Source organism: Apis mellifera, linkage group LG4 (assembly GCF_003254395.2).
Source record: "Apis mellifera strain DH4 linkage group LG4, Amel_HAv3.1, whole genome shotgun sequence".
NCBI lineage: Eukaryota > Metazoa > Arthropoda > Insecta > Hymenoptera > Apidae > Apis > Apis mellifera.
The window spans coordinates 5,734,754-5,747,161 of NC_037641.1; the positions used below are offsets into that span (position 1 = coordinate 5,734,754).

At 24.2% G+C, this 12,408-nt stretch overlaps 2 protein-coding genes across 4 annotated transcripts in view; one reads left to right on the forward strand and one right to left on the reverse strand.

Annotated features, from left to right (window-relative positions):
• Positions 1-1,062: 1,062 nt before the first annotated feature.
• LOC551672 (protein FAM114A2) lies at positions 1,063-3,645 on the reverse strand. The gene is made up of 4 exons (XM_624061.6): positions 2,421-3,645; positions 1,677-2,272; positions 1,241-1,558; positions 1,063-1,168 (listed from the first exon to the last, which is right to left on the reverse strand). The coding sequence occupies exons 1-4, from the start codon at positions 3,445-3,447 to the stop codon at positions 1,094-1,096; spliced, it is 2,016 nt and encodes a 671-aa protein (XP_624064.5). The 5' UTR covers positions 3,448-3,645; the 3' UTR covers positions 1,063-1,093.
• Positions 3,646-4,197: 552 nt separating this feature from the next.
• LOC413440 (protein kibra) overlaps positions 4,198-12,408 on the forward strand; it is a 39,421-nt gene continuing 31,210 nt past the window's right edge. Inside the window, exons 1-2 of one of the 3 annotated variants that reach the window (XM_396884.7) lie at positions 4,198-5,690; positions 6,268-6,408. In XM_396884.7, coding sequence (XP_396884.3) covers positions 6,281-6,408 — 128 coding nt within the window. In that variant the 5' untranslated portion in view covers positions 4,198-5,690; positions 6,268-6,280. Of the gene's footprint in view, positions 5,691-6,179; positions 6,409-12,408 lie in introns of all 3 variants that reach the window. The other 2 variants (XM_016911883.2, XM_006561991.3) reach the window with 2 other exon arrangements.

The following is a 12,408-nucleotide window of genomic DNA, read 5'->3' on the forward strand; positions in this document are numbered from 1 at the left end:
CATATTTAAAAATACATAATATTTTAGTTAAATAATTATTCTTTTAAATATTATTATAAAGTAAGTTATATATTTTAAAGAATAATAAAAAGATTATATGTTATAATCGTAAAAAATTCAAAAATTAGTATTACAAATCAACAAAAAGTTTAAGTCTTCTTTATTTTTTGAATAAATATTTTATTTATATTTAAATATTTTATATTTTGTTTTTATATTTCTTATGCACAAATAATATATTAATTATGTAAAATTATTAATTTTATTTTTATAAAAGTTTTTTATAATTATTTCTTTACATTTATTTAGTTCAAATTTAGGTACAAAATTTACAACTAAATCAAAAACATTCATAAAATATTTTAAAAATATTCAAAATATTTAAAATACAATTTTTTAAATAAGATAATTGAATAGAAATTATTTAGATTTAATAAATTATTAAAAATATTTCATGTTTATTATCTTGCTGATTTCTATCTGTTTCAACATGATATATTCTATATTATGTTAAATTTTTTCATTTAAAAAGGGTATTAACTTTTAATCTATTATTGATATATGATATTTGAATGAATAATGAAATGAAAGAAATGTAAAAAAAGTGATTTGATTATAAAAAAAATCTATTTATATTTCTATGTCAAAATTTAATTTTTTAATTTTAATTTTTTGTAAAAATTATTTATATTATATGTAATTATATATATAATTATTTATAGTATATAGTATATAGAAAGTATATAGTATATAATGATTATATATATATATATATATAATTATTTATAGTATATAGTATATATATTTTTTATAATATATAGTATAATTATAATATATATAATTATAACTCTATTCAGTTTACATAATATAAAAATTATTTATATTTTTCTTTTATTTTCAAAATTTCTGTTTTATTACATACTTAAAATTTTTTTTATTTATTTGAAATATATTAGAAAATATAATACAATATAATAAAATTAAAAATTATTTAGATTAATAATGCAAATAAATGAATTATTTATTTTTTAAGAATATATGAAAGACTGCATATATGTATAATTCAAATATTAAAAAATATATTTAATAGTCATTATATAGCACCAACTTGAATAATGGGAATCAATAATTTAAAGGCATGTTGAATATAAGAACTTGCATTTGAAGCCTATTTAAAAAAAATGAAGATTAATTTTTTAACATATATATAATAATAATATAATGTAAGAATATTTTTTACCTCCATAAAAATCGTTGTTATATTAGAATTAATATTATCAGATTTGTCTGAAATTTCAGTGAGTTTAGATAAAATATTACAGTAAGTATTAGCTAATATTCCAATTTGATTAGATAAAATATTTGTTAACTGAACTAATGAATCAGTTTCATTAACAGTGCTTCGATGTTCTTTGATTAAAAGTAATCCTGCAGTTTTATGAAATCTTTCTACAGAAACTGCTGTAAATTGTGCCAAAACAGAAATAGCATGTTCAAATATTTCTTGATTAGTATATGTCATAGATTGAGTTGTATAAACTTGTGAATTCTGACAAATCTAAAAATTAATATTTAATTTTATATACATTATTTAATATATCCTATATATAATAGTAAAAATATATTCTATATATTTATATATATTTATATATATTTATAGTATAGAAATTATTTACCTCATACAATTTATCATATGTAATGTTAATTCCAAGATCACAAATAGCTTGTTTTAATTTATATTTTAAATCTTTTTCGTGTGTTTCATCATTATTTTCATCCTCTCCTAATTCACATAGTTCTTCAACTTCTTCCAACATTTTTTGTACAGAATTTAATTCATTTATATCTAAACCATTCAAATGCTGTTGTATTTTAATATTACTTTGTTTTGATAACATTTCTAATGCTTCTATATGAACAAGTCCTTGATAATCATCAAAAAGACTTTCAAAATGTACTTTTCTCATTTTCTGTTTTTCTTCAATCGTTTTTTCAACATTTTCTGCTTTTTTTTTAGCTTCTCGAAGAATCTGAGATAAATTTGGCTTGTCTGATTCATTTATAAAGAAAGCTCTTTTTTTTTTCAATCCTGGATCACCTTCTTGTAAGACTTCCATTGTTTTTTTACCAATAGCTTCTAATGTATCTAATCCTCCACTCATAACTTTGCTTCCAGTTGATTCAACTAGTTTTGTTATTGATGATACACTTGATATAAGATTTCCAAATCCAAAAGATGATTGTTCTTTGAATTGATCATTTTTATTATCATCTGAAAATTAAATTAATAATTAAGTAATTAAAATCAAAATATAATAATTTCATAATTTGGCTATAATTAAAAAAGTAATTAAATATATTTATTCTATATCATTTATAAATATATATATAGTAGTATTGAATATAAAACAATATAATACCATTAACTGTATTATTTTGTTTTTCTTCATTTGTAATAGGTTTTGGTTCTTCAGATATAGTCATAGATTCTTCTAAAAGTGTAAGTCCTTGTGATACATGGCTAGTTAATGTAGAAACTCCAGCAGTAGCAGTATTAATTAATGAACTTACACCCCAATTAGCCCAACCCCAATTTGAAGAATTATCGATTTTTTCAGATAATGATAATCTTTTTAATACTGGTTGCAATTTTTCTTCAGTTAATTCCTCTGGTAATTCAATTGCATCTCCAAGTCCTTCCCAACCTTGGGGTTTAAATATTTCTTTGAATGTTTTATTAGATTTCATTTCTTCTGGCATTTCTGATTCAGTTATTTCATCTGTTATAAAAGTCTTATCAAACATAACATTTTCTTTTGTCATTGGTATATTCTTTTCATTAATATTTGTATTCATGTTAATTACATTAGTTGTAAGATTACTACTTGGTATGAATTTATTTCCTAATTTCTTTTTATATAACTTTTGTTCTTTATGAATTCTTTCTTTTTCATTAAATTTAGATATTTCAGAATATAATTCCATATTAATATCCATTTTAAGAGATGTATCTATTTCATTTTTATCTAATTCTATTGTTTTATTATTGTTTTTCACTTTTAAATTTATAGTATCAATATTGGTCTGTGGATATTCTATTTTCTGTGAATTAAGAATTATAGTATTTTCATCAATTTTATCACAAGTTTTGTCAACATTTATAATTGGTTGCTCATGTTTATAATTATGTGTATCATTAATATTGATATTTTTATCGAAATTTTTTTTGTCAATTGCTGTATCTATCATTGAAGAATATTTTTCTTTTTCTCTATTAAAAGATATATTTGTATGTGGTTGTCGAGGTACATATTCTGTATCATCATCAGATTCTGAATCTATTGTTGTTGGTAAATTCCATTGTGTTTGAATACATTTTTTTGTTAGTATATCATGGTTCATCTCTTCGTCAGCACTTTCAAAATCATCACTCTCGGATGTAGCCATATTAACTTAATATAAAACACTAAATTATTGTTTCTTAATCAAAAATAATTTAGATATGACTTTAGATTTGTGTATAATTGGTTTAATTTTATTGATATAATTCTGATTTCAATTTTTGTATAATTTTTATAAAATTTGAATCAAGAAGGTTATCGTTTTTGAAGAACACTCGTCCATATTTGTACAATGCATATATGTATATATATATATATATATATAATATGTCACGTCACGTGCTTAACAGAGTAACAATTACATATCTATTTTATAAAATTTATATCAAATTTATATCAAATTATAAAATTGAATGCACACATAAAATATTTTGAAACATTATACTATAATTTCGTTTAATTTTAATATTTCTTTTATTAAAATAAGATAAAAGAAATAGAAACTATAAATAACAAATACGAACTTTTAAAAATGAAATATATTTTTAAGTATAATTAAATATTTATATTTTTAGATTGAATGAAAATTATATTAAAAATATATTTCTACATTATAAATATATATAAATATACATTTCTATATTATAAATATTGGAATGTTATTCTTAGAATTATAATAAAACAAAAATTTTAATAATTGTATAAAATCATAAAAATATGATATAATATTTATATAATTATTCAAATAATGTATATAAATTAAATTAATATTAAAGTAAAACAATAAAATTAAACAACAATAAATAATTTAAGTAAAAAATTTAATAATTTTAATAATATTTGGAAGTTATACATTAAGTAAAATAATAATGAAAAAAGCAAAAAGGAAGCAATATATGCGAATACCACATCAGCTTATGAGACATTCTTTAAGGAGCATCAACGTATTACCATCAGTTTACTCATTCGTCCCGGATGTTCAATAATCTTGAATGCACCTGCGATAGAAGTTGTATGGTGGTGCCGCCAATGCAATATAACGGAAAATATGCGAAACTATTGAAAGGGCATCGCGTTCGTCTGTTCCCGTCGTCGTTCGTGCACAGCGGTCAGAGACACGAGAGCTTTCAGTCTGTGGAAAGAGTAATTTGAGAGAAAGAGAGAAGAAGAAGGAGAATATGAAACTGGGAAGGGATTACGTTCGGTTCTCATCGATGTACGCGTTGAGGCGAAGAGGAAGAGAGAGTGAGTGAGAAGCATTGCCAAGCGCACACGGTATGAACGTTCAGTGGCATGTTTCAAACACTCAACATGCTTGTAGTTGGCGCGAGGTTGTAATATCGTTGAAATGAAAGAGTAGTTTGCGCGTATTCTTTGCACTTGAAACAACGGACTTGACAAAGTGTGTAATTCTTACGAAGCCATGTTTAATTCGACATATGAACAAGCAAAAGTGTCTTGCAGTAATCGTAACAGTGTCCTGCTGTGTAAGTAAAAACGGAATGAAATAACGTGGGGGAACATAAGGCAAATTCTGACATTCCTTCAAAGAAACGTCGCATTGATTCTCAGTGCCTTTTACAGAGGACGAAAGCAAAGTTTAAAGTAAGAAGAAAAAGGGAGCATAGTGAAATGTAAGTATGCGACAGTACCGGCATTAGTGTGCATTTCTTAAAGCGGGTCGCAGCCGCAGATGCTGCCCTGTCTCTACTCTCAGAAAGTCGTTTCTGCTACTCGAAAAGGAGAACAACGTGATTCCTACATGCCGGAACAATTTATCAGTTTTTGTCTTTAAATTTATCAATGGAATCTGTATCTCAATTATATTTGCAAATGTTTGGTATTTATGTATCAGAACAATATCGTAAATATATTTAAAGTGAACCTACTTTTTGATAGTGTAAAAGTATTATAATTGCGTGAGAACAATAAAAATCGAAAAATGATGTAAAAAGAACATTACACGTGATACGTAAAATCAAGGTCGAGATAAATAGAGGATAAGAGTGTAAATAAAAGTGCACTATAAGTGAGATGACAAGAACAGTGAAAGTGTTTTTCTTTTACTAAATTTTCTTAGTGGTGTGAAGAAAGTAATTTAAAAAATTTTGTGCTTTTTTTTCCTGCGATATTACAAAGTGACAGTGCGCAATTTAAAGAAAAAAGTGTTACAATAATGTAACGGGCATTTATATATGTTCCCATACAAATGTAGAACTACGGTATCGTCTCAAGGCAAGATATCAACAGTGGACTTTTCTTTGACGGCCAGCTATGTTAACGGTGGAATTCCGCTCGAGAGGAATCTGAAGGCGGGGACTCTGACGTCACTCCGCTCATGATAATGAGGTATTCATGATGGCGGATTAGTATATGAAGAAAAGAAAGAGAGAGAATGCGTGCGTATGTGATATATGATGTGTATGTGTGTGCGCGCATGTATAAGCGACAAGGTATGCTAACTATTATATATATATATATATATATATATTATATATAGTATATATATTATATATATTATATGAATGTCATATATATATACATGTGACGTTTCCTTCTCTTTCTTTTTCTCATATATACATACACACACACACACACATTTTCTTTCCTTCTCTGTCTCTTTCTTTCTCTTCTTTCTCTTTCTTTTGACGGAATGTATATGTGCGTGTGTACATATATTATGCATATTGTGCGTAGTGGTATGCAATATATCCTTTCTATCTCTGTATATTCGTATATTAGTGTGTATTACTATTGTGGTCTTCTCTTTACCAATGTTCAAATATTCCTCTTTGTCTATCTTACATGGCTATCTTTCTTTCTCTTTCATCAATACAGCGTGTATGTGGCACGGGGAGTATGTGCTCGCGCGCACAGATATGTGCCTGTCGACTGGTCGGTGATAGAGAGTTTTGGATGGATTTAGAGCGCAGTGAAATATGCCAAGGAGACGGAATGGGGAGATACCGCTTCCGGAAGGGTGGGACGTCGCACAAGATTTTGATGGAAAAGTGTATTTCATCGATCATAACACAAGAAAAACAACGTGGATCGATCCTAGAGACAGGTACGCCATTTTCTATGTATATGTGTATGCATGCGTACACGTGCTAAAATAGCGAGTGTACATATATGAAATTATGTGTCTTTATGCATTTGTTTTATTTTATTTAAAGATCATATTTTTTGCGAATTTATACATAGTGAACGAAATTTTTTATTCTAATAATTAACATATATAATTCATAGATACATATAAATAAAAATGTGAAATATTTTTCATTTTTGAAATTATATTGCCCTCATGTGAGCGCCCCTTAAGTTTCTTAAATGTGTGTATCAACTGTGTGTATCAACTATGTGTATGCGTATATTCATACACCGAGGACTCGCCGCGCCCGCATTCCAGTCGCCAGGGCCGCCGCGTTCTCGATGAAAAACTTGAGAAATCTGGTGATCATGGTCGCATGCGAAAATAAAACTATTATTCATTTCAACGTTTTGATGATAAAATTCCATTTTAATAATTATTGTATTTTAATTCATAACAATTATTGCAATTAAAAACAAAATTTCTTACATTGAATCTGATAATAAATTTTTACTATTATAGTATAAAATTTATTTATTTTTGTATAAATAAATTTATTCTTTTATATAAATGAATATATAAAAATGCATATAATTTGGACATTATTTTTTTATTATTATTTTATTATTATGGTATAAAATTTATTTATTTTTGTATAAATAAATTTATTTTTTTATATTTTTTATATAAATAAATATATAAAAATATATATAATTAATTTATAACATTTTCTTTTAATTGACTAATTGTTACTTAATACTAATTAATACATATGTATATAATAATTTATACATTGAATTATGTTTGAATCAATTTTTTTAATTAATTTCTCAATTATTTACTTCGATATTGGAATGTAATTAATAATATTAATATTCTTAATGTGCAAAATTATATAAAATATTTTTTTTTGATTTTGTTGAAAATCAAACAAATAAATAAAGTTTTAGTTTCATAATTGATCCAGCAAATAATGCTTATTATCGAGCAAAAAGCTAAAATCTTGTTATAAAACTAGCTTACATAGCATAGTGTTCCACGTGTTCACGTAGTTTAGATTAATATGTATACGTGTAATCGCAAAGCGATGTGATGTAAGTGGAACCATCTTACGGGGTTAACCGGTATATGTATATGTATCTACTACATGCAACTGACCCGTACCTAAAAATAGACTTTGGTACAAGGGTATTATTCTTCTGATTTTGATGTTGCTATTAAGCATCAATCTCGTTATGTATATTTTTTTTCATTTGATTTTTTTTTTCTTTCGAAATAATTATACATATTTATTTGATGATGCTTATAAAAAATTTTATATAGAAAATATAAAATATTGTGTAAGAAATTTGAAAATATATTTGAGATATATAAAATATTATATTATATATATATATATATATATATATATATATATATATATATATATATATGAATAATAATTGAATTAAATATTAAATTTTGTTACGAAGAAATTGTTTATATATTTATAAATCGCAATAAGCAATTTATAATTAACAGTACACAAGTAATATTTAATATTTAAATAATTTCTTGTTTAACTAATCAATTCAAAATATAATATATTAATATCACGAGTGTCTATATATCTATATATAAAAATAATACAAATTGAAAATTATACATATATTTTATATTTTAAATATCACTGATATAAAATCAATATTTATTCATTCAAATTATCTTTTGGAAATTTGAGCACAAGTTACACGATTTACGTTTGCTGCTGTTTTCGTTTGCACATTTGGCACGCGAACAACAGAACTCGGTGTACGGTTATTTCGTATACTGGCGACTTTCGCATTCCTCGAAATCTCGAAATTTCGTTCTCTGAAATTATTTAGTTCCTCTCACTGTCTCTCGTCTCTGATTCTTTTTTCGAATCGAACTCGCGTTCATTTCATTCGCCCAGTTTTCCCACTTTCTTACGCACTGCAATGCGTAGCATTTGCTCGACATCTGTGTTTAGGAAAATTTTTTCGATTTCTCACGCGTGCGCATGCCCACAACTGCTCTCTCTGCCCCTCTTCCTCTCCCTCGCATTCTTTTGGTTGGAATTCGATGTCGAGCAGATGCCAGCCATTTGTATGTACATATAATATTGTTTCGTGAATTTACGATTATGATTATTTATGATTAGTATGTGATTATTTATAGATTTATAAGTATATAACTTGATTTTTTAAATCCTTTTTTGAAATTCGATTCTTGGATACTATTTTAATTATTTGATTATATTTATATGTAAAATGAAACAAATTATTTCTTTACACGAGGATTATAAGAATATCCATGAAAAAAAAAAAGAGATAACAATTCTTTCTCGGCTGTATCATGCAATATTTCTAATTTAAAAAAATATCAGTGTACTATATTTTTTTGAAAATAGTAATTTGGATTTCGAAAAATTATTCTAAACAAAAGTTGTAAAATATTTAGGGAGGCAGATTGTATTAAAATTTTTATTTTTGTTAAAATTTTTGAAAGTATAATATAAATTTTTTATTGTTCATTATACAAAGAAACATTGAGAAAATAGTATTTATTTTTCTCGGTTTTATCTTATGCTATTATAATTGTAAATTAATAGAAATAAAATAATTTAAATAGATAATTTAAAATAGATTTTTTATCTTTCTTGAATTAAAGAAGAAAAAATATTTGTTTTAACGAACTTATCCAAATATTGATTAATGATGAATATTGCAATGAAATTGAATTTGATCAAATTTTTCTGATATAATTTACGAAGTTGTCAAAGTTGTGGTGCAAAGAAATAAAGGGACGACAGCGTGATATTGCATATACACATGCGTGACCAAAGCCATGGCACGAATTACGAGGCAGTGTTCCCAAACTTGGAAATTCGAGACATTCCTAGGCTGTGACACATCCACGTACAGAGAATGAAGGCAAGGAGATTCCTGTAAGCTGAGTACCATTATTTTCTTCTTGGAATTTTTACGCTCGAACACGTTTCAAAACGACTCGGCAACTCGACCGTCTCGCCATCAACGCAAACAGTCATTATGTCGTTAGAAATATTTTCAACTATCATTCGTAATCACGATTTATATGCTTAACCGGCCTTTACGTGACCGATCGTAGAATATTTTTCTTGCCCGTCGCAATTAAATGCTTTCAATTCGTTTTTGTATATTTTCACCAACTAGATTAATTATCTCTTACTATTGCTTGTTATTTATTTTGATAAACTTTTAACACTTTAAATCTAACGAACTGACGAAAGATATGTGGAAAATAAATTAAAATAATAAATTTTTTTCAAAATAAAATATCGAAAAATTCATTTTAGAAATATATCATGTATACGATCATTCAACTCTAATATTGAAGCAAAAATCAATGAAGTGACAGATATTTTATTTAAAAAAGATAGAAGAATTCAGATAAGAAATTATTAGGACAATGTTTTAAATAAATTTTTTTGCAGATATATATAGATGCATATCAAGACTCATTCAATTATTATTTTTCATTAGATTTAACAACATAATAATATTTTAATAAAATTGCAAACGATTTTAATGATCACTTAACATTTTTTTTTTAATTGTTTATTTTCACTTAAAATAAAACAATGAAAATAAGTATAAAATATATAAAATATAGAGTATTAAATTATATAATAAATATTCAAAATTATAGCATATAAACATAATTATATACAAATAAATATCATCATGGTGTTTAATTAAAAACATTAAATAATTTGATTGTTTATCTAATTTTTTTTTTATATAAAAGTTAATAATATTCAGTCGAATTGATTTATAAAAATAAGTTGAACAGATAAAAATAAAGAAAATGTGATCGATATTCGACTTGCATTAATATTCAAATAATGCTCTTGCTAGGTATCAAAGCTAGATATATAGTCGAAGAACAACACCTATGCAATTTACATGGTCATGTATACATGCTTGTACATAATTGATGTTATATTCAGGGCCATGTGTTTCATCCAGTCACGAAATAAATAATCACATCTGCTTTCCAATACTCTTAAACAAAAGCAAAACTGATGAAATTTAATGATTGGATAATTTTCATTCTAATTTACATTCCTTTTTATTTTAGAAATAGATATCATATTTTTATTGACATAAAATATTCAGTTTGATAACATTTTTAATTTTAATTCCTATTCTTTTTATTTATATTTTAGAGATATGTAACTATAACTTTAGCTTTTAAAAATCTTATTTATTATTTTAAGTATATAACTACTAATAATAATAATTATTATAAAAATGAAAAATTAAATTTAATATTGATCATAACATCAAAGTATATTCTAAATTTTTTTAATGTTTTTTTTTCCGTTGATTTTTTAATTGAAATTTAATTAGATGAAATTAAATGAAACAAATATTAATAATAGGAAAATAATAAGGGATATTTAACCAAATTCTTTTTTCATTCCTTCTTTTTTCTGATAAAATACAAAACTTTGAATTTTAATTGAATTATATTGATATTAAATTTCGATTTTTTTACTTCATAAATGATTTCTAGTCTAATTTTTTTTCAATTTTTTAATTCTTATTATTAATGAATTAATAATAATTAATAATAATTCATTATTAATGAATTATAAAATGAAAAAATTAATATTAAAAATAAAATATTTGTTGTGTATTATAATTCTTTCATTTTGACATAATTATTTTAAAAAATATTTAGATATTTGAAAAATGAATATTTGACAAGATTAAAAAAATACGAATCTAATTTTTTTTAATTTTTTTATAGTTATTTTTTACATTAGAAATCTTTATTATTGTGTAACAAGTTCGATTTTCATTTGATATCATTATCATAGATTAAAAATGCCTGATATACATAGTATATTGCTGGAGATTTCTTCTTCTCAACTAACGACAAGATAAACGTATACATGAGATATATGTATATCAGTATTTTATTAAATGTTACTAATAAATTAATATCTTATATATATTATCTAATAAATAAATGGAGATTATAATTCCTATTTTATGAAAAATTAAAAAAAAATTTGCATTTCAATTATTAATTATTAATATTAATCATTTATAATTTATTATATTACTATTTTTTATCATAAATAAAATGAAATTATATTCTTTTTTTTAATGAAAGCTTAACATATTTTTATATAAATTGATTCTTTAAATTATTTAATGCAAAATAGATCTAAAAAAGTATATTATACGTAATTCTTTTTACATATAAAATATTAAATTAAAATATTGTATTTTTTTTTTTATTCTCATTATCTTTGAAACAAGATATTCTATTTCCTTTTCGTATAGATATTATTTAAAAGAATTGAAGAATCGAATTCAATAATCAATGTATAGCAATATAATGTTTTCATCAGTTCGCCATTCTATTTCATGAGTTTGCAATACATCTAGTATAATTGAAACAGACGTGATAGTAATAGTTATTTTATGCTTCCTGTCGTTGTCATGACTTCTGTTGTAATTTCCCTTGGTAAACATCACTTCTCAGCTTCCTTCGTAGAAGATTAGTAGTCAGGTGAATGTATCATAAACGCAGTCTTTGAAATTTCTAACAAGTGGTATGCTGATAGTGTAGCGTTACATTAGCGATATACATGTTTATTGTCTCGATGTAACAATACCATATTGTCATTGATAATATGTTCATCTTTTTGTATTTTATAACAATGCAAAAAAAGGATATTTATTGTTATATAAAGAGATATTTCAATGTCAAAAATAAAATCTGTATTGCATTTTTCTCTTTTTATATATGATATGATATATCATATATTGGAGGATAAAAAATAGCTTACATAAGTTCATAAATTCCATGCTACATCAAAATATTATGTTTTAATATTGTAAGTTATTAACGCGTAATCTTTTCTATAATATAAATGATGATAAAATGACGAATTAAAATGAAAATAGTATTTGAAAA

Excerpts from the sequence above, each read along its gene's own strand:
- LOC551672 (XM_624061.6), bottom strand. The coding sequence starts at position 3,447 with ATGGCTACATCCGAGAGTGATGATTTTGAAAGTGCTGACGAAGAGATG. Across the intron at positions 2,273-2,420 it reads ACAAAATAATACAGTTAATG|ATGATAATAAAAATGATCAA; the intron begins GTATTATATTGT and ends TTTAATTTTCAG. Across the intron at positions 1,559-1,676 it reads CATATGATAAATTGTATGAG|ATTTGTCAGAATTCACAAGT; the intron begins GTAAATAATTTC and ends ATTAATTTTTAG.